Source organism: Equus asinus, chromosome 5, assembly GCF_041296235.1.
Source record: "Equus asinus isolate D_3611 breed Donkey chromosome 5, EquAss-T2T_v2, whole genome shotgun sequence".
Taxonomy (NCBI): domain Eukaryota; kingdom Metazoa; phylum Chordata; class Mammalia; order Perissodactyla; family Equidae; genus Equus; species Equus asinus.
The window spans coordinates 29,586,654-29,612,734 of NC_091794.1; the positions used below are offsets into that span (position 1 = coordinate 29,586,654).

Consider the following 26,081-nt stretch of genomic DNA (forward strand, 5'->3'; position numbering starts at 1 on the left):
AGAAGGGCAGAGAAATGTCAAAGGGCTGACTACAGATGGTAAATCTATTTCTTTCCTTCATTATTTTAAATTCAGGATCTAATTTAAACAGTTACATAAAAAGTCTCCTATCAAAGAGCATTAATTTGAGAAATTATACAAAAATATGAGGCTGTCACCCTAATATACATGCGACATACCAAGCTGTCCTCTGCAAAATCGTTCCACTTGTGGCGTTTAACACTTTCTTCCTTAACAGCCTCTTTAAGTTTATCAAATATGTCATCATGCTCTTTTCCTTTTGGTTCTGTCATGAAGCGGGAAAATTCTTCTTGCAGGGTCTCCCAAGCAACCTAGAATTATTTAAAATAAAAAAGTTATATTTTATACTACATACTTTTATTTAATGTGTAACATGAAAAATAAACACATGAATTTAAGCCAAATAGATGTGATAAACCAGCTTATCAGAAAATACATACAAAACCACATTTTTTTAAGTGTCAGCAAATATAAACCCTGGTCTAGAGATCTCACACTGGTGCTGGTAGGATAGATTTGGCCTCCAGACATGTTTTGCTAGACATATACAGTGCTTTAAATTTTTAAAATTTAGTAGCCAACATTTAAGCATTGAGACTTCACATAAACCCTGCGTTTCCAGCCTCTCTCAACTCTCTGGCAACACTGTACTCACATTCCTACATAGCACCACCTGCTGGAGCTGAACAGGACCTGCCTCCTTTGGAAAGGCATGCATGCTAGTCAGCCACCAGACTTGGTTCACTTATTTATTTATTTCACTCTGTACAACATGTGAGTTTGCAGGCTTCTTTCACGCTGCAAAAAGTTTAAAATTTCTTAATGATTTAGTCTTCTTCCCATCTTTCCTTTATGCAAATATATGAAGCAATGCAGCAGTATTTCCAACAGAGCTGAGCACTACCCAGCCTCGTGTGAGAGCTAACTGCTAATCATCTGAACAGTGAACAGGAGAGCACAGTGTCCAAAGCAATTAAGAACTATAACTACTTCTGATTAAGGGGGCTAGAGAATGTTGCATTTTATATTGGCCCTCTTCATTTCAAACATTAAGAAATTACGGCATAAAGAAAGGTGACTGCGAAGAATACAGAGCGAGGTATTAAAATCGACATTTCCTGACCTTCAGCAGGTCCACACCTTTCTACCACACCCCAGCGTGAAGAAGAAAGCAGCAGGAAACAGAATCATTGCTGTTTTCATGACTAGCTCCACTCCTTGAACCTTAGGATATGAAAATATCCTATCATGCAAAAGGTCCAGAAAAAGGTTTGGCCCAGGAGTGAGATCTAGTGAAGTGGTAGCAGCAGCCCTCTAATTTAGGGGTAAACGTGTCAAGAACTGATGCAAGGGTCAGCAACATGAAGCTTAGGTAGAGCAGCTGCAAGAGTTCTCAGAAAGAGAGGACTGAGGAAATTGAGAACAGAGGCGAAGAAGCTAGGACTGCAGCAGGATAGGAAAGGGGTGAAATACACCTGAATAATTAGACACTGACGTTTTGTTTCTAAGGTAGGTATGAAAAACAAAGTTATTTTTAACATTGATTTTAATTTTGTGAGCACCTTCACACAGAAGCACAGAATACATTGACTCTTAGCTAGAACAATCATCCTTGAAAGTAATATACATGGCAAATCAACTTGGATGACGATAATGATCATCATTATCATAAAAGCAGCTGGCATTTACGGAGCAGTTACCATGGACCAGGACCACTGTCTAAGTATTTTACATACATTAACTCATTTACTCCTTATAACAACCTGTGAGATAGCCAACATTATCACCCTATTTCATAGATGATGAAACAGAAAGGTTAAGCAACTAGCCCCAGGATCACACAGCTACTAAGGGGTAGAGCCAAGATACATGGGTAACAGAAATGCAAACTTTAGGGTACTTTCTTATAATTCCTAGTCTAACCTCTGGCAGGATCCTAACTAAGGAATGATTATTTAAGTATAGTCGAGCCCTGCAGAAAATCGGTAAATGTTTCATCCATCAAACATTGTCTTTATGGAATCTCTGTCCACACAAGAAGCTAAAAATATTTCACATTCAAGCAAATTTTGCTTGTTTTTTTAAACGCTATCTTTGGAAGAAGAACCAATACCGTCAGACCAACACCATACCAATTAGTAAATTTCTATAAAAGTAGTAATTGGTAGCAGCATTAAGGTTAATCCCAACACAGAGATGAGGAATAAAGAATAAATGGAGCATAAGGACCAAAAAGAAAGACAGTCACTGTGATGGGAATAAAACCTAAAATTCACAGCTCCTACTCCCTTCAGATAATGCTTCTTACCCATTTAATTAAATTATATCCTAACCTCTACTGCTTTATTTGGAAGCTGTTTATCAGTCCACTGTTTAAGCTTGATATCCACGGTAGTATTAAAAGTCCCTGAATTCATGGTCTGTGCAGCTGGAAGATAGATGTTTTCAATCACATGAGTTGATACTCTTTCCCACAAAGACTGCTGAAGGATTTCCTCCCTAAAATTAAAAAAAAAAAAAAGTTTCAAGATCACTAATATTAAGTTTTTAAAAATAGCTTTATTGAAGTATCATTAATTTACAATAAACTGCACATATTTAAAGCTCTGACCTATGTGCACACCTGTGCATCACACCTTGCTAACACTTGGTGTAGTCATTTTAATTTGAGTCATTCTAATAGGTTTATAGTGGTATCTCATTGTGGTTTTGATTTGCATTTTCCTAATGATTAATAATTCTATGCATCTTTTCATGTGCTTATTTGCCTAAAGTAATACATACTTTGTACGTGTTGACTGTGAAGTGGAGCTCAAGACTGAAAACTTCTTGGTAAAATTTTAACAATTTATCAGACCATAGCACAAAGCAAAGAGATGTTACAGGATATTCCTAGAGAAATTGTTCAACACCTCATGACTAAGGTAACAATATAAAAGATGCATAATCAAGTTGAAAATTCTGCCTTAAAACACATCTTTCAAGAACACAGCTCTCTAAATAAGAAAAAGGCAACTATTTCAATCAAGAAAAAAAATTGAAATCTCAAGAAAATATTTATTTGGCTTCTCCCAAACTAATTTCTACTGTAATATAATACTACAATATACAAAAACACTCTGCTTATCCAGCGGTCAGTCTTAAGAGTAACCTCAACCCTCCAGAATCAGTCACAAAGCTCATAGTAGCAGAAACCTCCCTGACGTCTAAAAGCCAAGCTGTGCTTTTCCTGGGTGAGGAAGTCAACACCTCCTCCTGTCTAAGACTACGCATGCGTGATCACTCACTCAACAGTAGTGTAACATTAAGCCCACTGAGTCAGTGAGCTTAGCTGCTGGGTTCTCCTTGCTAACTTTCAGGTGTTTTTTCAGTTACAACCAGAAAACAAAAGAAAGAGTATAAGAAAAGGATATACCACTGAGGAGCAGAAGGACCGAGTCAATTTAGTCATGACATTAATGACAGATAATGGGAGAATTTTAGGAGCAAGTTGGAAGAAAAGAAGCTTGTCAGGGCCTCCTATTCAGATACAATTCTGAACACAAACTCAAGATTTCCGAAAGATGAACAGAAGACTAGGATCCAGCCTGACCACCAGAGCTTTTCGGTGTTCCTGCCTCAGAACAGACATGGTCTGTTATCTCTTCCTAGGAGTCTGTGGGCGAGGAATCTACAGCCCAGGCACCCTTTTAAGACGACCATAACAAAATCCCAGACCACCACATCCTGACAGGCCTGCAGCAACTTTCTCAAAGAAGGCTGCTGCTTCCCAAACCTATCCTTACCGAGCCTCACCTGCCATTTCATCACCAAGCTGCTGTCCTCTGTCCAGACTCCCCCTGCTCCCCTCCCTCACAATAATTTTTATTGTGCCCCCAATACCCTGTGCCGTAGCAAACAAACCATTTTATATTCTTATTCTTTCCCTGTTCCTTGTATCTTCAAACCTTTCCTGGCTCTCCCTTACACACAGTGATTGTCCTCAAATTCTGCTGACTGGAAGCTGCTCATTAGGTGAATATGCTGTAGAGTTAGAAAATGGAAGCTGTGTTCCCTTCACCCCACAATCTCTCTTCTGGACCACTAGTCCTCAACTCTCATGGAAAGACACCTGTACTGTGAGGCCACTCCATCTCGTTTTACCAACTGCTACACTTACTTACACAGACCAATTCCCCAGCATACGTTCTTTGTGACTGTAGACTTCCTCTCTATCCTAAATTTTGCTATTATCCGGGGATAAAAACCACAAATATACAAAATACGATTAACATTATAGTTCTATTTATTACCCTCTTTATCTCCAGGAACTTTACTTATACTCCATTTTAATTAAAAATTGTTTCAAAATGGAAATTTCTTCTTTTAAAGCAGAAGATATGCTCCATTTAATAATTTTAACCAATCCAGAAAAAGTAAGAAGTCCTCCATAATTCCTCCTTCAGTAGATTACGACTATTCACTGCTCAATTTATCAAGAAAATTTAAAGCCTACATAAATATTTGTGTGTTTACAAAAGTGGATATTACACATACTGTTTTATACTTTTTTGAAACTTAAAGTATATTGTACATCGTATTCCATGTCAACATCCTGTTTCCAATGGCTGCACAGCAATCCACTCTATAGATAAATCAAATATTATGTAATTCCAAATAGGAAACTTAAATTTTCAATTTTTTTACACTTACACACAAAACTGTGGTGAAGACTCTAGTGTGTTCATCTTTGTCAAACATATCTTCATTTCCATAGATTCCTAGCAATGTACTTATGGACATAAATGTACTCACTGTTTAATCGACTTGTCTTCTCCATTACTTACACATCCAATCACTAAATCCTGTCAATTATACCTTCTAGGTAACCTCTCAACTCAAAAATATCTCCTCTTCTCCATCTGCACAATCACTATTCAAGTTCAAGCTGCCATCACCTCTAATCTAGAATATTTCAACAGCCAACTGTCTCCTTGCTCACAGTTTTCTCCACCTGTAGTCCATTTTCCCTACTACAAAGAGCTTTCTAAAATGCAAAGCTGACCTAAACCTGTTCAATGGCCCTCACTGCTCATGGGATAAATTCCATGCTTCTGAACACGGCTTGTAAGGTTCTTAATAATCTGTATTTTGCTTTCATTTACTGTTGTATCTCCTGCCTCTTGCCTCTTCCTGTGCTAAAGCCACAGGTAACCGCCTTCAGTGACCTGTGCCACCTTTCACACTCTCACCTCCTGGACTCTGCAATATTCCTCTCCTTGCCTTTACCTAACACCTATTCACCCTTTAGATCTCAGATTATGTGTCAGAAATCTTTTTGATTCCTCTAATCTGAGTTAGGGGACTCAACTGCGCATTCCCATTTTCTTTCCATTCTTTTAACGTCAACAAAATAAACTTAATATTTTTCGCCAAAAATTGAATGCAAGCCATGGTATCATTTTTTTAAAAAGTATATTTCTATAAATCCAGCCAGCCATCCTTCTAAACAACATATGAAAAAAAGACATACCTATAATCATGGTCACATAATGTTAATGATATATCAATATCTCCTGCTTAACGTGATTGATTCCTAATGATCAGGTATATTGTGTGAAAACGTTGAGAGCCTATTTCTCACTATAATGCATCATATGTCAAATCTAAATCCCCAATAACTTTCTGAAAATACCATTAAAGTATAGTAGAATGTCTATAAGTAAATAAACTATCACATTAGGACACAAAATGCTTGTAACACTGCTTCCAGATAGCCAAATATAAATTACACAGTCCTGTGACTTAAATACGTATAAATGTCTTAGGCATAGATCCTAAAATATGACATAAGGCATATGCAGCAAAAAGATACTACCTAAGACAATATCAACTATATCACAAAAATAAAATGTTTTGGCTACAATGCAGCTGAATTCAATATGGCCTGAAGAGTTAAGATTAGGCCCTGCTATTTTGATCTGTTTGTGTTAAGCCATAGAGCTTGAAAAAAAGAAGCTGATGAGAAGATACAGAATCATCTGATCCAGCCGCTCAAAGAATAAATCTCTAGCAGCCAGATGTCCTAGTTCTCTCCCTTGCCTTCTCAATAGGCAAGCTGGCAAGACAGAAGTCTTGTCCCTTCACAATGCCCTTCAGCCACCTTGTGTTAAATAAATTAAATTTATCTTCAAGGCTCACTTTAGCACAGGTTTACTCTGATATCAGACTTGTTCTGTCCAAACAAAACTAACCATTCCATTTGATGATGCCAGAAATTTATAGAGGCACTACATTTTCCTCCCATAAATAGCATTCCTAGTTATTATAGTTTACAAATCACTTTGTGTATACATTATCTTCATACAACCTAGGAAGGCAAGTAATAGTATATTCCTTTCGTGCATGTGTGTGTGTGCATTTCTACATGATCTATCTTGTGCAACTTCAAAAAGCCCCAGAACTGGCTTAAAATACAAATAATAGCAAACATAACAAGTTGTGTTTTATATATATCTGATTAATCAGCCAACAAGTATAGATAAAATCAGAATTCTTTTTTGGATAAGGAGAGGAGATTAAAAATAGGCAGATTTTGACTACTTGAATAGAAAACAGGGTTTACCACTGAGGAAGAAAGGGCACCAAATGGGGAAACTAGCAATGCTGAGTGCAAACTTCAGGTCTGGACACTACCGTCCAGGCTCAGTTTTGATCATCTTCAACTGACCAAACAGAAGAAGTACAGAAAATATTTATGAAGAATGGCAGTAAGGATAGTTCTGCTCCAAGAATAATAAATTCTTAAAAATACTACAGGCTTTATTAGAAAGATAATTTATGCACAAGGAATTTGTTAATTAAAATATGACTGCAGAAATTTCAAGGCTATTTATACAGAGTTTGCTTGAGGTACACAGAACCTATTTTGGTTACAGTGCCCCATTCCAACAAATTTAAGGGTGCCAAAATTTACATAAAACATAAATTAAAGGTGATAGCTTGCCTTGAAAGAGATTTGCATGAGCATTTTTGAAAAGGATGCATATACTTGCTATTTAAAAAAAAAATCTCAATTAGGATTCAATTTGAAATGTAATTTGTACAAAACATACTAGGCACATATAAAAAACATCAACTGTGTTCTTACTCAGAAATGAGAACTAGGAAATATACACTCTTCGTGCTTTACAAACCAATTTTCTCTATAGTTCATGATTAATCCAATAAGAGCAACCAGTTCTGATGGACTGTTTAATATTTATCTAAAGCACAATTTGATGAAACTTTTGCCCAATTTTACAGAAATCAAAATTATGTATTTATTAAGTATATGATGAAGAAAAGCCTAAGACAAATCAAGATTTTAAAAGTGCATGAAGAAAGCTATCTTTCAGAACATCTTTTCTGAAAGATACTTAATAAATATACAATTTATTGTACTTAAATACTTAATAGGTTAGTCTAGAATAGTGGTTAGATTTAGCAAACGGCATGTACGTTTATGTTCTTGCCTATTTACTAAGTGTTTTGGGGGATGAGCCAAGGCTACCATAAATCACTGCTTTATCAATCTAAATTTGAGTATTTCATTATAATTCCTACAGTAAAGTCTCTGGGAAAAGGTCAAATACTCACCAATGTTTTGGTGTAACCTGGCTCAGACTGATAACTTCATCGAGGATTTCATTTTTAGCTTTTTCAAATAGTTCATTCTAGACAATATAGATAGAAATAAGTAAGATTCTCATAAGATAGTCAATTTGCCCTGCCATGATTTTCAAAGATAATTAAAAGGAAGGCCTCTGACAGGCTAGTGGGCTGACCTTGGGTTTGAAGCATGCATGAGCAGCAAATAATGCTTTTCTCTTCTAGTCTTTCTTTTAGGAATGCCAATATTCAGATAAGGACAGAGAAACTGATATATGTCTACCTTATCCACTCAATTCTGAATGCAGCTTTCCACATTAACATTTGTTCAGATAAGTTTTTCACATAACAAATGTTATGTGAAAGTATCAGTACATATTAATTTAGTGTACTAGTAACCTGATGCTCTGTTTTATAACTGATGGCATTTTAAGTCCCACTAAATCAGTACATTTCTCCATGGTAAATGCTGAAAATTAAAAAAGTTGATGTATAATTTTTAAAAGTTTACATTAGATAAAATACATTAATTCTATAAGACCTTGAAAGAATATTTTTCACCTTCTCAGAAAACAATTTTTTGTCAGTTTGTGTGTGTTTTTGCCATGAAAGAGTCACCCTGAGCTAACATTTGTTGCCAATCTTCTTTTTTTTCTTTTCCTCCCCACAGCCCCCATACATAGTTCTATACTCTATTTGTAAGCCCTTCTAGTTCTTCTACGTGAGCCACTGCCAAAATTTGCGGACAGGTGAGTGGTATGGGTTCCATGCCTGGGAACCAAACCTGGGTCTCCGAAGCAGAGTGTGCCAAACTAACTGCTACGCCATCAGGGCTGGCTCAGAAAACATTTTTTTAACCTTGTTGTGACATCCTATGATCCCTACTTACTGTTTAGTATTATGTAATAAGTAATTTAAATTATTGTAGAACAGAGAACTGCTCCTGGAAATGAATTCTTGCAGCTCTAAATTAGTAATCATGGTCAAAACCCAAGCAATCTAGCTCACCAGATTTTGCTCATCAACCAATTTTGTTAGAACACAATATTACATCAGATCTACACAAAATCATGAAGTACAAAAATATTACCCGGTCAAGTTCTCGCAGGCGAGGATAGTTATTCTTCCACTCAGTTTCAAGGTTAAAACGTGTTGCTGAGGAAGAAACATATTCAAGTTTGAGGATTCTCTTTCTTTCCAGATGCAGTGGTCAAAGCCATCTTGCACATCTTCTGTATTAACTGAATTTCTGAGTGTGCAGCTACGACTCCTGAATACTCTGGGGTCTCGACATCTCAGAATCTCATTACTGCAATCGTTTCCAAATTTATCTCCTTGACTCTAGTTCCTCCATTTTCAATCCACAAAACACACAGCTGAAGCAGTTTAGTACAGCTGCTAAGAGCACGGACTCTGGAGTCCTACCACCAAAATTCAAATCCTGGGTCTATTATCTATTCCTGTGTGATGCTGGGTGCATTACTTAGGTAAGTTACTCTGTGCCTCAGTTCCCTCTTCTGTAAAACAGGAATAATAATAATACTGACAAGGGTGCTGAGGAACCAAATGGGATAAACAGGTAGGCTTTCCAAGTGGGAAAAGGGAAGGCGGGTATATTCTCATCAAATGAAACTATGGAAGCAAAGCCGTGGAGCAGGAAAGTGTGGGATTCAGGAACTAGTACAGTGTAGCTGGAACACAGGCTGCTCTGCTTTCCAACACATTTCCTCTCTTCCCCACAAAAACAGGGCATCTGACTTCTCTACAGTTTACAAACCTCTTTCTCCCAAACACTACTACAAAGGTCCTAATCTGTTTAAACTCTGCAGTGTGCTCCCAGCAATGTTTCCCCAGAAAGGGAAAATCCTGTCGTTGTACAAGTGAAGATTTATGTTCTCCCCATTTTCTGCATATTATCTAATAGTAAATGAACTAAAAAGCAGCTGTTAAAGAAAGGGAGTAAAGAATCTGATGGATGCCTAAGGCTGCCAGCTAAAAGAAATGCTAAGTTTGTTTACTTATTTTAAAAACCCAACTTACCTTTGAAACTATCGGCCTGTTGTTCAACTGACTCTCGTACCATTTTCCAAAAGCAGTCCGACACAGCAAGGCTTAAATTTCTTGTAGTCACCTGGTGTGCCTTTAGCATGCTTGTCCTATTAAAAAATAATAAGAGCTAAAGTATATTAAAATGGGAAAAAGGGCAATACTATCAGTAAGTTTGAGAATGTGCTTATTATGACAATATGAGAATAGCCACTTAGACATTTTACACCAGCGTTGTCTGATAAAACTTTCTGTGATGAAGAAAATATTCTGTACCTGAGTTATTCCATATGGTAGTTACTAGCTACACAAGGTTATTGAGCCCTTGAAATGTGTGGCTAGTGTGACTGAGGAACTGAAGTTTTAATTTTATTTAAACACAGTGAGGGGGTAAGCTTAAACTGTTCCATTTCAAGAGACTCTCTACATATAAAATTTTAATATAACTCAGTTGCCTTTCAGCAATTCTATTTGGTTTTCTGCCAGTATCTTATTTTCTGTCAATTTCTGTCAATGTCTACTTAGGGATACCCCCTTGACATCCCCACTCCCCACTCCAACTTTCCCTAATACTGTAAGAGAAATGTGTACACATATTGATTTTTAAAAATCACTTTATGTGAAACTGCAGAGGTGCCGGTGGTGTTGTTCTGTGCCCACATCCCAGGAGGCGGTTCATTATGCCAGCCTGTATTGTACCACGTGATAAAGTGCTCCCAATTCTGTCAGAGTAGCTTGAGGACTTGCTTATCAGATGCAGACCACTATTTGGGGAAAATTCTGGAAATTCAATGTTAAACTAATGGCTAAAAAACTTTTAAGTGAAAACAATTTAAGCTATAAAATCTTGAAATAGTTAAACAAGATACCTACTTTAGGAGTTTTGAATTCTGAAAAAATTCTTCTTCATATTCTCTTATAGCTTCAATGCTTTCAGAGCTGTTTCCTAGGGAAAGAGGATGGTAAAGTTCTAAGAAAATTAATCTTTAATAGCTGAAAACAACAAAAACTGAAACTATAATAATCCATCTTTGCATACCTTTTCCTGTTACAACAGCAAAATAACCTAGAGCTTTCATTGGGAAGAGTTTTCCTTCAATTATCTGCTGAATCTATTTTTTAAAGTGGGAAAAACAAATGTGAGATGTAGGTTTATATAATTTTTTAAAGCAAAATATACTATTTAAAAAGCAAATTTAATGCTAAACATGTAAATTAAATATATAAATCTGTACAAAAGCTTAAAATGTATTTCAATTGTTATTTGAGGAAAAAATAAATACATTTAATTTTACCATACTAAAAAAAGTATTATTAAAACAAAAGTACCAAAATTAAAACTTGGAATGATGCACAGTGTTTTGGAGTCTGGGCTTAGTACGAATCCTGCTCTGCCACCTACTAGCTAAGTGGCCTTAAGTAAGTTACTTAACTTTTTCAAAACGATTGCTGAGAAGATTATATAAGATAGGATACTTAACACAGTGTGCCAGGCATGCAGAGCACTCAATAAATGGTAGCTACTATTATTATTTCCCCATATTCTTTTTTAAATACCTAAATTCTAACCAAGTTAGACTGCCTCTTTTTATTACTTTTTTTTTTTTTTTTTTAAATATTTGGATCCTTTGGCTCTCAATTCTTTTAGGGTCAAAAATTCTTTCCTAAATGTAATAAAAACTATGGACTCTATCTCCAGAAAACTGCAGATTTGCGGAGAGATCCATCATCCACACACAAAGTAAAAGAGTTCCCACTCCCAGAAGCCCATTCAGATTAATATTGAGGTAAGAATCCGTCCTCTACAGCAAGTTACAACCCTAAGAAACGAAAGGAATGAAGAGAGATGGGAAAGAGGCACAGAAATTTGCATCTACCTCACTTCTCCCATTCTGCATATCAGGACCAATACTGCCACAGTGGGCTTTACCATTAAAAATAAGGCACAGAGGAGGTCACGGAGGCTGTGAGGAAGAGAGTTAACACAGCAGGCCCAACACTGCTGTCCTTAGAAAGGCCTGCTTGTCCTTGGCTGGCATCTGGGAATTTAACTGGTAAACAATTCCCTACATTGATATAAAAATTTCCCTAAATACAGTGGTTCATTGTGCAAGCAATGTGGTTTATGCTGAACATCTGCTTTCCTTTGGGCGTCTGGAATTTTTGTACTTGAGGGTGCCTACATGACCACCCCCAATAAAAAGCTCAGGTGCTGAGTCTCCAACGAGCAACCTGTTGCTGGGGGCAGTAAGCACATCGGTGTGACCCTACTCGGAGGGGACTCTTGGAAACTTGAGCCTGGTTTCCTCCAGACATCACCTCTTGTACATTTTCCCTTTGTGATATTGCTTTCTATCCTATCACTTTAACAAATCTTTGGTGTAAGTATGACTATGTGCTGAGTCGAGTCCTTCTAGAGAATCAGCGAACCTAGGGGTGGTCCGTCTTGGGAACCCCTGACACAGAGGCACAGTCCCAGAAAGTTTCAGGTGGAAGGAGAGAAATGTAAACAGTAGTACGAGGGATGGGCCTTAGTCTGAAGTTGTTGTTCTATGGGGATAAAAATATTATAATAACAGATGACGGCCAGCACTTATATAACCCTTTTTTTGCCAAACACTATGTCAATCACTTTAAAACAAACTCATTAAACCTTTAACTCATTAAACCTTCACAACCTATGAGACAGTAGCATGAATATCTTTATTTCCAACAGAGAGGAAGCCTTAAGCACTGAAAAAGCTAACTTACCCAAGGTTTCACAGCTAGCAAATGGCAGAGCTGGGATCTGAAACCAATCTGGCTACAGACTCTGTCCTGTTAACCACTACCTTATGCCTTTATAATTGAGTAATGAGCATGCCCTAAATCAAGATTTGCACTCTACTAAGACTTACACACAATGTCTCCTTGAAATAAAGCTCTTCCCTTGTTACAGGAAGGGGGGGTGGGGTGAGACACTGAACACCATATGTAGAAGTCATACAATTTCAGAAAGGAAAGCACCCTAGAGATCAACTAGACTAACAGGTTGGATTGTGCACTGACTGGATGTGAAAAGAAAACAAGATCTGCCCAACAGCTAGTTGGTGGGGGAGCATAGCTAAGAATGCTGAGGCCCGAGACCCAATTCAATGCCTTCTCTACTATAAATATCTGCTATACAGTCTTCAGTCAGTTAAGAAAGGTAACGTTCATCTGAAAAAAGAAAAATGGCATATACATAAGGTCCAAGAGGAATCTACACTGTCACTAGTTTTACACTAATTTATGAAAATCAACTAAAAATAATTTAAAAAAAGAAACACCACAAATGAAGTTCATAACTGATTATCACTATACAAAATTTTTAAAATTAAATTAGAGTAAGCAACATTAGGAATTTAAGTATTTCCAAAGTGAACTACAGTTACGTGCTGTTTAACAATGGGGATACATTCTGAGAAATGATTCGTTAGGTAATTTTGCCATTGTGCAAACATCATAGAGTGTACTTACACAAACCTAGATGGTATAGCCTACTACACACCTAGGATATATGGTACTAATCTAATGGGACCACCATCGAATACATAGTCCATCGCTGACTGAAACATCATTATGTGGCACATGACTGAAACTATCATTATGGAATTTTATTTATACCTCAAAATTGCACTTAAGTAATTTACTATAACTTTCCAATACTTTGTTTTATTCCATTACCACCTCTGATCAAGTAGAGTATTCCACAGAGTTTTTTTAACCAACCAGTCGCGGTCGCAGCTGGAGCTTACACAAAGACTGTTCTCTCACAGTAAAGAACTTGCCCTCACCCTGCTTGGGCTAGTCACATTCTTCTCTGCCAGGTCTACTTTGGTCAAAACAAATATCGTCCTTCTTCCATGAGGATCCATTTGACTGACCAAATCTGTAACAATGCTACGTTCAGCATCCACAGATCCATCTGAAAACAAAATGAAAAGTGCCAGTGTAATAATCGCAAAATGGATTTTGAAAACATCTACAAGCTACAGCCTTGTGTCCACATTATAGTAAGAAAAATTTTAACACATTTATTTTAGTTATAAAAAGAAATTCTAGCCAATAAAAATTTCTATGATGCCTACAGTGAAATTTACAAAAATATTCCCAACTTCAATTCTATTTACTAATAAAATGCACAAGTAAGAGGAGGAAGTAAAACATATTTATCCTGTATGTTTATGTGACGTGTATATTTAGAGCAAGGCTTGGGTTGTTAAAGGAAGCATATCAGTGCAATGAAAATCTTGTGATAAGACTTACCTTGAATACATAGTATGATGGCATTAGGATTCTGCATATAAGCTTTGCTGATACTGAAAATAGTCTCCTTGGTGTCAGGTGCCATGCCTGATGTCACAGTCTTGAAGAAAAAGGTTTTAAATGTCATTATAAATGTTTTCCACAATAGGAATATGATAAAATACCTATTTTGTGTACACTTACATTAATCACACCTGGTAAGTCAACAAGCACCATCCTCTGTAGTCCAGGGCCTTTTACATTTAAGGAAATGGTCTACTCAGAAAAAAAAAAAAAAAAAAAAAATTAATATCGTGGGGCAGTTTGTTAGGAATTTTTTGCTGATATTCTGAAAATTCTATATCTCAAGCATCCAGATACAGTACTCAGAAAAATGTTATTCTTTTTCTGACTCTAAAAGTAATTATTCTAGAAAATTACCCAAAAAGTGATACATCATTTGGAATATTAAAAAAACAACTACATACGTATGGAACAGCTGCAATCTAAACATCAACGCCAGTATCATGCTTTATTTCAAAGTGTAAACATTGGATTTTCATAAAACACTGTTGAAATGAATTGCAACGCTTACCTCAGGGCTGACAGTACAGCCCTCTTTCACATTTTTCCTCATTCGGAGTTCTATTTCATGTCTCAATGCTGCAAGCTATTAATGCAAAACAACAAAATCCTAAGAAAATCTTCAGTTAAAAACATTCCATTTAATTGTCTTTTATAAGCCTTCACAGGTTGTAAAGTTACACACATGAACCTCCTATGAATTCTACTTACATCTTCCTCTTTGGTGAGATCAAACTCCCGAGAACTATCTTTAAACAAGGCCACGTGGTGAGGACCTTCACTCAGAGTCACCTGAAATTAACAGAACATTGAGATTAATAATGCATTTACAATTCATATGAATTCCCCTAGCACTTACATGGTCTAGACAGCGCCACCACATTGCACAAATCCAGGTGTTCCTTCACACTACACATCAGCAGCATCCCTGGGGGCTGTCAACACAGATAAATACCAGGGGAGTAATGCGAACTGGGAAGAGACCAGCCTTGTGTGTTGCAAGGAAATCTGTCCATGCTCTACCCTCCTGCCAGAAGAAAGTTAACACTCCTTCCTGAAATACAACATCACCCAGAGCCACTACAATTAGGGTGCTGGTAACAAAGTAAAAAGGTAGGTTTACAATGTTTTTACAACTGATTATAGCACTTGATATGAGGTGTAAGCGGGTTTTTCCCCTCCTTAAATTAGAAGTATCCCAAATGCCCGGCAATAGTAAAATGGATCAGGCCAGCCCGGTGACATAGTGGTTAGGTTCGTGTACTCTGCCTTGGTGGCCCCGGGTTCGCAGGTTTGGATCCTGGGCATGGCTGGTCAAGCTACGCTGTGGAGACATCCCACGTAAAACAGAGGAAGATAAGGGGTCGGCCTTGTGGCCAAGTGGTTGAACTTTCATGCACTCTGCTTTGGGGGCCCGAGTTCACAGGTCTGGATGCCAGGTGAGGACTCACTCCACTCATCAACCATGCTGTGGAGGCATCTCACATATAAAGTAGAGGAAGACTGGCACAGAAGCTGGCTCAGGGCTAATCTTCCTCAAGAGAAAAAAAAAAAAGGAGGAAGATTGGCAATGGATGTTAGCTAAGGGCAAATCTTCCTCACAAAAAAAAGAAAGAAAGAAAAAAAATAGAGGAAAAGTGGCATAGACATTAGCTCAGCGACAGTCTTCCTCAAGCAAAAAGAGGAAGATTGGCAACAGATGTTAGCTCAGGGCCAGTCCTCCTCACCAAAAAAAAGTAAAATGGCTCTATAAAGTGTGGTACATTCACCCAATACCACAGAGAAATGAAAAAGAAACTAGCTTCACACAACATGGTTGAATTCACAGCCAGATCCAAAACAGTGCTCTGCATGAGTCACATTGGACTGCCCAATACCCCTTTGCTATAGTTATAAACAAACTTCACGTCTTGACAATTTTAGCCTCAGCCTCAGAGTCTCACTTTCTACCACTATTCGGGCCTCCATTCTTGGTGATTTCAATTTCCCAATTCTCCAAATACTCTATACCTATACCCACCAGCTGAACACAAAAGAAAAAAAATCCACAACCATACAGCTGCCCTTTAAATTTACGTCCAGAGACCTTAATGGGGACTTCAGCACAACTCAGTAATCCTAATTTCTCAAATTCCCTCATCAACTCCTTCCTGGAGTCACCATTTGCCTAGAAAAAACTCCACACTTTCCCTCCTGCTTCAAGCTTCAATATCTTCTCCCCTCTCTTTACTTAACAGCTGATGATCTAGCTTCTTATTTCACTGAGGAGTGGAAGCAATCAGAAGGAAGCTTCCACATAGCTTACTTCCTCGCCTCCAGTGGTAAATTCAGCCACCATTCTCAGTCTTCATCTTCGGTGACCTGGCAGCAGCAGTCGACCTCAGCTGCCCCTTCCTCCTGGATGTTTTCTTCACCTGGCTCCCAGGATACTGTTCTGGCTCCCTCCTCTCGCACTGGTTGCTCCTTCACAAGCTCTTGTTGTTTCCTCTTCCCTGAGCCTCTTAACGCTGGGAGTGCCGGGGAAGCAATCCTTCATCCTGTGTTTTCTCTGTCACTAGTCACTCCCTCTTTTAAGATCATGGCTTTAAATACTACCTTTAGAGACTTGATTATGACTCAATTTATGTCTCTAGCCCAGACCTCTCTCCAAACTTGTATATCCAAGTGCTTATTTGTTAACATCCCTCAGGCAAGTCCAAAACTCCTGATCTTCTTCCCCAAACCTATCTAACTCCAGACTTCTCCATGTCAACCACAGCCTTTAATTCATTCAGGCCAAAAACCTCAGAGCATCCCGATGACTGACTGACTCTCTCTCTCTCTCTCTCTCTCTCTCACATTCCACATCAAATCTATCAAGAAATCCCATTGATTCCTCTTTCAGAACAGATCATAATCCAACCATTTCTTATCACTTTCACCACAACTTCCCTGGCGCAACTGTCACCTGGACCCTTCAATCGTCCCCCACCTGGTCTCTCTGGTTCTACCCATCTTGCCTGCATCTGTTTTTAACACAGCGGCCAGAGCAAGCCTTTTAAAAAGCAATGTTGTTACTCTGCCCAAAACCCCACAGTGGCTCCCCATCTATTCAAAATAAAAACCAAAGCCTACACAATGATCTACGAGCCCCTAATGACCTGCTTCCCCTTGCCCTCCACCATCCCTGACCTCATCACTACTACTCTTCACTCTGCTCTAGCCACACTGGCCTCGACCGCGAGAGCCACCTAACCACCTCAGGGCCTTGCGCTGACTCCCTGACAGAACACTCTGTTACATGATATCCACACGATCCTCTCCATCACTGTCTGCAAGTCTTTGTTCAAATGTCACCTTCTCGATGCAGTCTACCAAAACCCTGGCACCCCCATTCCCTTTTCTTATTTGCATAACACATACCACCTCCTAATATACTATGTAAATTGGTTATTTATTATGTTTATTATTTATTGTCCGTCTCCCTCTACTAGAATATATCCTCCATTATGGCAAGGATCTTTGTTTTGTTTACCAACACACTGCCCAGAACACTGCGGCATGTATTAAGCACTCAATAAATATTTGTTGAAAGACTCTAGCCCCAGACTTTCTTCCTGTGACGATGCCTGAATCGTCAGTGCTTCTAAAGACAGACAGCTTGTTCACTGACTCCCAGCCTCTGCCGCCTCAATGACTTTGCTCTTGCAACTGTCCCCTCCCTCTCGCATCATCATTTTTTTTCTCAACTAGATCATTACAATCAGCATATAAGTATCTTTAAAAACCTTCCCTTGTCCCAATATATTACAACTGCTACTGACGCATTTCTCTACTCTTTTTTTACAATAAACCTAGAGATGATTTATATTTACTGGCTCCACTTCCAATATTCTCATTCTCTCATTCGGCCTCTCATTTATCTTATTCAGAACAAAATCCCAAGGCCTAATGACAGCTCAGTACAGCAAGGCCTCCCACTGCACCTCTGCCCTCCCCTCCCACTGCTCTCCCCTCCTTACTCAGCTCCTGTTACACTGGCCTCCTGGCTGTACCTCCCACTGATTTCTACAATAGAAATCACTGCAAATGCTATATATCAGTTCTTTCTCTAGTTAAAATTCTTTATTTCAACACAATGATCAAAGCTCCCTGAAGCGATTACTCCCCTGAGGAGCTTCATTCGGATGACCCATTTTCTCACCTTCACTGGAGAACGCGTCATCATCTCCCCAGATCCTCGTGGGAATATCCGTGCTTGGGCAATCATTTCCAACACACTAGTTTTTCCAGCACTCTGATCTCCAACCACAACCACCTTACCACAAAACAAACAACATTTATTCTTAACTTTCGATACTAAATTAAATTTAAATAGATTTGGGATGCTGCTCTGAGATTTTTTAGTCTTTCAAAACACCAAGTTAAAAAAATATATTTTAAAATATATTTTTAAAATATCATCTATAAAAAAATGATTGATACAGGTATACACATGGAAAACATAAACAACAAAACATTAATTGGATCCAATGTTCATAGCCAAATTTTTATTTAAAATTTGTGCTAATTTAGGGCCGGTCCAGTGGCACAGCAGTTAGGTTTGTGTGTTCCACTTTGGCGGCCCGGGGTTTGCTGGTTTGGATCCCAGCGCCACTTGGCAAGCCATGCTGTGGCAGGCATCCCACATATAAAGCAGAGGAAGATGTGCACAGATGTTAGTTCAGGGCCCGTTTTCCTCAGCAAAAAGAGGAGGATTGGCGGCGGATGTTAGTTCAAGGCTAATCTTCTCCAAAAAATAAAAGGAAAAAAAACCACTTGTGCTAATTTAAACCACTATTTCTAAAACCAGATCATTAATGTTCCACAAATCATTTCCATTGCTAGTCTACTCTTTACAAAGACATTTTCAATACTATGAGGTTAAATGTCACTCATGTGCCTAACTTAATCCACTGTTCAGATATTTTAATATCACGAATATTATGAATACATAATGCCAAATATCTGATATCCTTCCTTCATTACACATAAATACAGTCAAACAACATTCAATGCTAAGACATCACTCAGAACACATGAATAAACGTTATATAGTAAAATCTACTACGTCATTATCCACATCTATTGTGTATATACTTGTGTGTATGTGTATAATAACACATTTAATTTTTTCAGAACCTAGTGTTTATTTTGCTAATGGGCAAGTTCACTGGGTATTAATTTTTCACTTACCCTTGGCAGATGATCTTGAGTATTATAACTGGCATCATAATCAGACAGAACATCAAGAACTTCAGAATACATGTCAATCAAAGATTTCTATAAAATTTAAAAAATTAACAAAACAGTGAAAACATTTAAAAAAAAAATACCACAGATGCGTCAAGAGAAAAAAGGCTGATAAATTCAAAATGTTTTTCTATAATCACTATTTTTTTAATTATACAAATACATTATTATAGTAAAAAGTAAAACAGTAAGAATAAAATTCCATTTCTTCTTATCTAATTGATCTAATTTAGAAATATATTGATTTACTAAAGTACATTAATTCAGGATTTCCTAGCCTTCTAATGAATTGGTCAAAGAGGGAAGTTATTATTTAATACTGAAGAGCTAACATTACATGCCCAACAAAGGAAAACCACTAACACCAAAAAGGCCAAACAAGGGATCAGGTGACCAAGTGAAAGGAACTTGACCTCTACCAAGTTTTCTGTGTGTGTGTCAGAGAGAGGGAAGAAAAAGAGAAAAGGAAAGGGAGACAGACTGAAGAAAGGATAAAAGTAGAGAAAGAATCACCAAAAAGGCTGCCACGTCCCTAATAATGATTAAGCGTGCTCTGACAACTGGGCAGACTATAACGTGAGCATCAGGGGCAGATATCCTGTATTCTTTCTCTCAGTAGAATCAGGATTGAACGTGGTGCCTCGTACACAACAAGTTTCAAGTACATATTTGATGAATAAAGGAACAAATAAACAGGCCTGGGAAAAGAGGCTACTATGAAGCATTAATTACTAAAGATAAGTTTTAATGCGAGGTAGGAACAAAATGAGAGCCTATGATTCCTTTCATCTCTTAACACCTAGAAATAATTAAATGCAAAGCAACTGTGTCCCATCCACCTAAAAACAAACAAAAAACTTCTCAAATTTTCATTACCATTTTATTGTATGAGAGAAAATACTGTTTCTGAGGTCAACTCTCAACATACATAAACACTTGGACATGACTTTTCTCAGCTGACATGTGTGACTTGTAAACAAAGCCATACTATTCATTTGTCTTACGCAGTCATGATTTAGAGTCAGAACTACTAACACATGTTGGCTAAACTAGAACTGTATTTCTTTGGACCTTGGCTACAGAATGGATGTGCCATGACTTAGTGCAGTTTTACTACACATAAATTCTGTTTACCTATATGAGATTTAAGTTAAAAGGATGACTTCAATTTAATTTAGCACATACAGCTTGGTTTAGTGTGGGGGGGATAGTAAGATTTAATTTACTGATAATGGTTAATTACCAATGTGCTGATAACAATCCCAGCATATGCTTTTTCAAAAATTCTTTAAATGCCTAAGGAATTGTCCAGAAGAAAATGTTCACTCTTTGAAAAAGTAGCCTAACCATTCAATAGAAATACAAGTAAGGCAGTGATGATAAGTCATATCTAAATGTCTATCAATTCACAATTCTGATTTTATAGCCACAGAAATTAAATAAGGCTAAAGATAAACTAGGTATTTCAGAAAAATAAACTGATTCACGAGAAATGACTCTTACAAGTATAAAGATTTTATGGGCATAGTATAAAACAAATGTTTGGAGACTACAATTTGTGAAATGTTTAACATAGGAAGAGATCTCCCTATCTCCCAAAGAAATCAGGTTAGAAAGAGAAGGATGACAGAACATTTTACAGTTCCTTAAAAATTGGTATTGATGAATGCACAATGTAAAGTGGCAAAGTTCTGAGAATTACCAAATTACGATAAACTTAAAGTACCTTAAGCTTTCTATGATGGATGCCTTTATCATCTTTCTGCAACACTAATTTTCTCAATTCTTTGTTCTCCTTTTCTAACCGTTCCAAGATTCTCTGGTACTTTAACTGCAACAAATAATACACATAGCTATGTTAAGAAAAAGGTTAATAAATAACACTTATTAAGTCTAAATTACAGTTTTCCAAAAGTTGTATGTCTCGACTAACTTAAAATGAATTATTTCATTTAAACAGTTCCTATGAAAATGTTAAGAGGACAGAATAAATTATGAATATTATCTCATACAAATGGTGAAATTCATTATAGTTTTCTACTATAAATTGGCATTTTTGGAAAATTCTTCATTATTTACATTGAAGACATTAAATTATTTAAAATACCAAAAATGTAAGAATTTAAAGAAGCAAGTTCTTAAGTACACCCTATGAAGTAATATTTTCTATCATATCAAAATTTTAAACCTTCGTTTCAGGGACATTTGACAAAAATTCAAATTCTTCCCATTCCCCATGTTATTTACTGTTTTGATTAAAACTCTATGTTATAAAATAATACTAGCTAGCAGTACCCAAGCATGCATCGCATGACAGGCTCTTTACTAAGGGTTTCACCCGCATTAGTCCCTAAGGCATCCCTGGAGGCCAAGGCTGAATGATTAGGAATCTCCAGTTAGGAAGGCTTCGTAGCCTGCCCAAAATCAGAGTTTGGAATGTAAGCCTGAGTCGAAGGCTTAAATTTCCAAGTTGTGGTAAGTTTCTGTGGCCAGAGACTACACATTAATTTTTGACATATTGATAGAAAAGCACTTAAAGAAGACTAACACGCTTAGACAGGCCGTTTTTGTCAAAGTAGAGGATTGGCTACACACATTTCTTCTCAAATAAATTTTGTCCTTTGCTAATTGGCCTTCTCAGTTTTTACACTATGATTTCTTCTCTAAACATTAACAATGTTCAGAAAACTATCAAGAATTACTCCTTCCTACAACCAGCAGAATGTTTATGTCCAATTTATAATATCATGCCTTTAACAACGGAAAATATCTCTTAGAAAATTTTTTGGGTTGTTGTAATTTTCCAAGAACAAAGTAAATAACAGGGAATCATAGTTCTATCTTCAGAGAATGTTCAACTTAAGCCAAATTAAACAAAAACATTATGTAGATGAACCATATAGTATGAGACAGGGAGAACTATAGGCCTGATTCTACTACAAACATACAACTCATTCATTTATATGTAGTAATAGTATATACAACACAAGTCTGGTAGTATCTAAGAATGAGATCCTTGCTGTCTAATATGGCAGCCACTAGCCACATGTTGCTATGGAGCACTTGAAACAGGGATAGTCTGAATCAAGATGTGCTGTTAACTGTAAAATACATACATATATCTATGATTCAGTAAATAAATATAACATCTCATGAATATTTTTCCATACTAATTACATGTTGAAATAATACTATTTGGGATCTATTGGGTTAAACAAAATATAGTACTAAAATCAATTCCACCTAATTCTTCCTCCCCCCCTCTTTTTGTTGGTGAGGAAGATTGGCCCTGAGCTAACATCTGTACCTATCTTCCTCTATTTTACATGGGATGCTGCCACACCGTGGCTTGAGGAGCTGTGCTAGGTCCGTGCTGGGGATCCAAACCTGTGGAGTCCAGGCCACCAAAGTGGAGTGCATGAACTTGACCAGTACGTCACTGGACCGGCCCTCTTTTTCCCGTTTTTAATGTAAAAATTTACAATAACACATGTGGCTTGCATTATATTTCTATCGGACATCACTGATATAGATAACCCCATAGTTTATTATATCAATTTTCCATACAGTGTTTGTGTTAACGCCCAGTAGTTAACAACTACAACTGCAAAAGTTGAAGGGTTGATAACAATGGATATATAAGGGTGGCAGGATTTCCAATGGCTCATTTCTTTGTAACTATGGCGTCTACATTTTCTGGGGATGGAAACTTTCTTTGGTACAGGTGCCAATCTATAGCCATCTTGCACAGATGGGCTACTGGGCCATCCTCCAGAGCTCTAGACCAGTAATTCTCAAACTTAGGGATGCAGCAGAATCACTTGAGGGCTTTTAAAAACAACGATTTGTGAGTTCTACTCCCAGAGTTTCTGATTCAGTGGGTCTGGAATAAGCCAATAATCTGCATTTCTAACAAGTTCCCAAAGGATACTGATGCTCCTGCTCCAGAGACCACACTTTGAGATCAGTGGTTCTTAAACTCTGGCTGCAGACCGGAATCACCTGGCTGGGAAGTCTTAAAAATATATGTGGTGCTGCCCAGAGCACAGGCGATTCTAACATATAGCCAGGTATGAGAATCAACACACAGATATTAAGGAAACCTCTGACCCAAAATATACTAGTTGTTTAACTTCATCTAGATTGTCCCTTGTATTTTTTCTCCCTAAGAAGAGAGACCCAAGATAATGTCTTTTTAACTTAAAAAAAAATAACTTCTTAATTACTGCGTATCATTGTTATCTATATAGAATAACTAATGACTGAGTGGGTGACAAGGCAATTTTACACTAGAATGTTACCTACCTGTTACATTGCACAGAACAATAGGTCTTTAAAATAATGATAATTTCATCATCAACTGTGAGAGAATAGCTTTTCACAGTAGTGTCAATAATACTTTTAGAAGTTATTATCTGATTGGTTTTGGGCTTTAGAGAAGCAAAGAGAAAAGTTCCTGCGGGTAGACTCAACTCCAATTTCTTTAAGTGATACTTAAATCTCTTAGCCTACTCAGTGTAAAAATGCAGGCACAGGTTTACAGAAGGACAAGCCACTTTTCCCCATTTTTTTTTCTGTAGTATTTTTCCTTAAAATTAGAATCACAAGGTTCACTCAAAAATAGGTTTCTACACATAAATGAGTTAACCACACTTATCAAGTTCCTTCCTTATTCCTTATTTCTCAATTAGCCTTTCCATTTTTTGCATCTATTGATAATAAGGTTCTATCACTAAACCATTCCAAATTTTGCTTTGTTAAAAAACTAGTTTCACATCACCAAACTTACATGAAAGTATAAGAAAAAGTCTCCGGGTTTTTTTACTCATCAGAATTACCTGAGTATGCAGAAGTTCTTCTTGCAGTTGGTCAATTTTCTCTTTGTCTGACACCTAAATATTTAAAATAAATTAATTTTATTTGGTTTACATAGAATGTTAAATTTTCTAAAAAGTATTTTTAAGAGTAAAAATTACTGGCTTTATATACATAGTAATCAAAACAAATTTTAAATAAAATAATTATTTAAGAAAGTAAAAAACATCTGTATTCATCAATAAAAATAGTACATCAAAATTTTATATTACTTAAAAAGCAATCATTTCCCTGTTACCATTCTAGTCATTTCTTACAAATGATTTGTTAGAAAACTAAGACATCAAACATCTGGTGACTATATTCTTCATAGGCTGGTTTGTACTCAAGCACAGGCACTTGGATGCTTGGAGAAATAAAGCACTGATATCCCTAAGAACTGTGTTTTGGGGAGTCAGACATGTTATCATTTACAGCTAGTGAAAAAGCTCACTGGTCACAGTGTATCTTTAAAGAAAATATTGTCCATTTCTACTCTTTGAAGCAGGGAAGTGTTTAATAAATGCAAAGAACAACTTGCATTTTCAGAGCTTTAAGTGGAGCCAGATACTTGTTTTTAAATTCAGTTCCAGCGCAAGATTGGCTAACCCATAATACAGAGAATGCATCAGTATCAATGAAGTCAAATAAAGCAACTAAAATTGATTTGAACATAAAATAAAAGTAGGATAAAATCCACAGGTATTGTGGAAACTACTTCAAATTGTTACTAATGCTAATAGCTCTAAAATAAAATATCCAAAAACAACAAAGAACTTTACTGTATAACAGGCTTTAAAGTAGTCACAATACAATTCTAAATATGTAATACAATGATGTCACTTATGACAAATCCACATTAACTTGACTCTTGCGTGAGGTGCCGAAGTTGTCATCCTCAGTCTTTCAAAATAATTGTCTAATTTCTGACAATCAAAATTTGTAAACATGAATTTATTTCACAGAGACAAAAATCAAGTTAAAATTCATGCAAATCTTTGTTCATCTTCATTCATTGGCTATTTAAGAAATCAAGATTATCATGATAGCAAATATATATGAAAAAATTTTAAATGATTTGCTTATTGAGGTAGATATTAATAAGTCTTATCCATGCAATAAAAAGTTATTTTGAGATTTTAATTCCTACTTCCAAATACTTTCTCAAAAACTTCCTCAAATTTATTTTAAACAAAAATGACAATGCTTGCTGGAAACAATAGGTACATATTTTTTTTCCTTAAAAGCCTATGCCTAAAAATCTCCAAATATGACATAGTAATTATAAAAAAGATAATATAAAAGAAGTTTTGTTTTACTGTTTTCTCATTCCACATAGCAAGCAGACTTGTGGATAGAAGCTTTTTTCATTTGACTATGTGTTTGTGAAAAATGGACAAGAATTATTAATAGTCTCCTAAAATTGAGAAAACAAGCAAGTTGGGAAGGAGCCCACAACCCAAACAACAAAATCTGAAGGCTAATGAAGAAATAAATAAGTCCATATTTTGATCATATGGCATGTCATCATACTGTAATAATGTGGTCATAAAAACTCTGTTATGCAGATTAAATTCCTAATTCATTTTAAAAGGTACTTTGATTTACTCTGTTCCATTAAATATTCATCCAATGGCAGCTAAATTAGTATGAATTGTATAAATAGTATTAGTATAAACTGTTTTAGTTTTGAACGTGAATATTTAACGATTTTGTGCATATATCTTAAATTACAATAGAAAATTCAACATTACTTTAAATTTGGGGCAATAATTAAGAAACTAATACAATCACACAAAACAGTTAGAATGTTTACTATAAGCCAAAGGCTATAAAAGATTAACTTAGTAATTTGGTAAATAAAAAGGGTATATAAAAAGTTAAAATAATAATGTAAGGTTATTAGAATA

At 36.6% G+C, this 26,081-nt stretch overlaps 1 protein-coding gene across 4 annotated transcripts in view; it reads right to left on the minus strand.

The window, feature by feature from the left end:
• Positions 1 to 26,081, minus strand: part of OPA1 (OPA1 mitochondrial dynamin like GTPase) — an 84,253-nt gene that overhangs the window by 35,238 nt on the left and 22,934 nt on the right. For all 4 annotated transcript variants that reach the window (XM_014843406.3, XM_014843403.3, XM_014843405.3 and 1 more), the window contains 16 exons: positions 24,156 to 24,209; positions 21,044 to 21,148; positions 19,261 to 19,347; positions 18,230 to 18,343; positions 14,758 to 14,838; positions 14,558 to 14,632; positions 14,167 to 14,238; positions 13,984 to 14,083; positions 13,512 to 13,642; positions 10,736 to 10,808; positions 10,570 to 10,642; positions 9,691 to 9,806; positions 8,741 to 8,805; positions 7,639 to 7,715; positions 2,355 to 2,520; positions 180 to 332 (listed from right to left, as the gene is read on the minus strand). In XM_014843406.3, the coding sequence (XP_014698892.2) occupies positions 180 to 332; positions 2,355 to 2,520; positions 7,639 to 7,715; positions 8,741 to 8,805; positions 9,691 to 9,806; positions 10,570 to 10,642; positions 10,736 to 10,808; positions 13,512 to 13,642; positions 13,984 to 14,083; positions 14,167 to 14,238; positions 14,558 to 14,632; positions 14,758 to 14,838; positions 18,230 to 18,343; positions 19,261 to 19,347; positions 21,044 to 21,148; positions 24,156 to 24,209 (1,542 nt within the window). The remainder of the gene's footprint in view (positions 1 to 179; positions 333 to 2,354; positions 2,521 to 7,638; positions 7,716 to 8,740; positions 8,806 to 9,690; positions 9,807 to 10,569; positions 10,643 to 10,735; positions 10,809 to 13,511; positions 13,643 to 13,983; positions 14,084 to 14,166; positions 14,239 to 14,557; positions 14,633 to 14,757; positions 14,839 to 18,229; positions 18,344 to 19,260; positions 19,348 to 21,043; positions 21,149 to 24,155; positions 24,210 to 26,081) is intronic.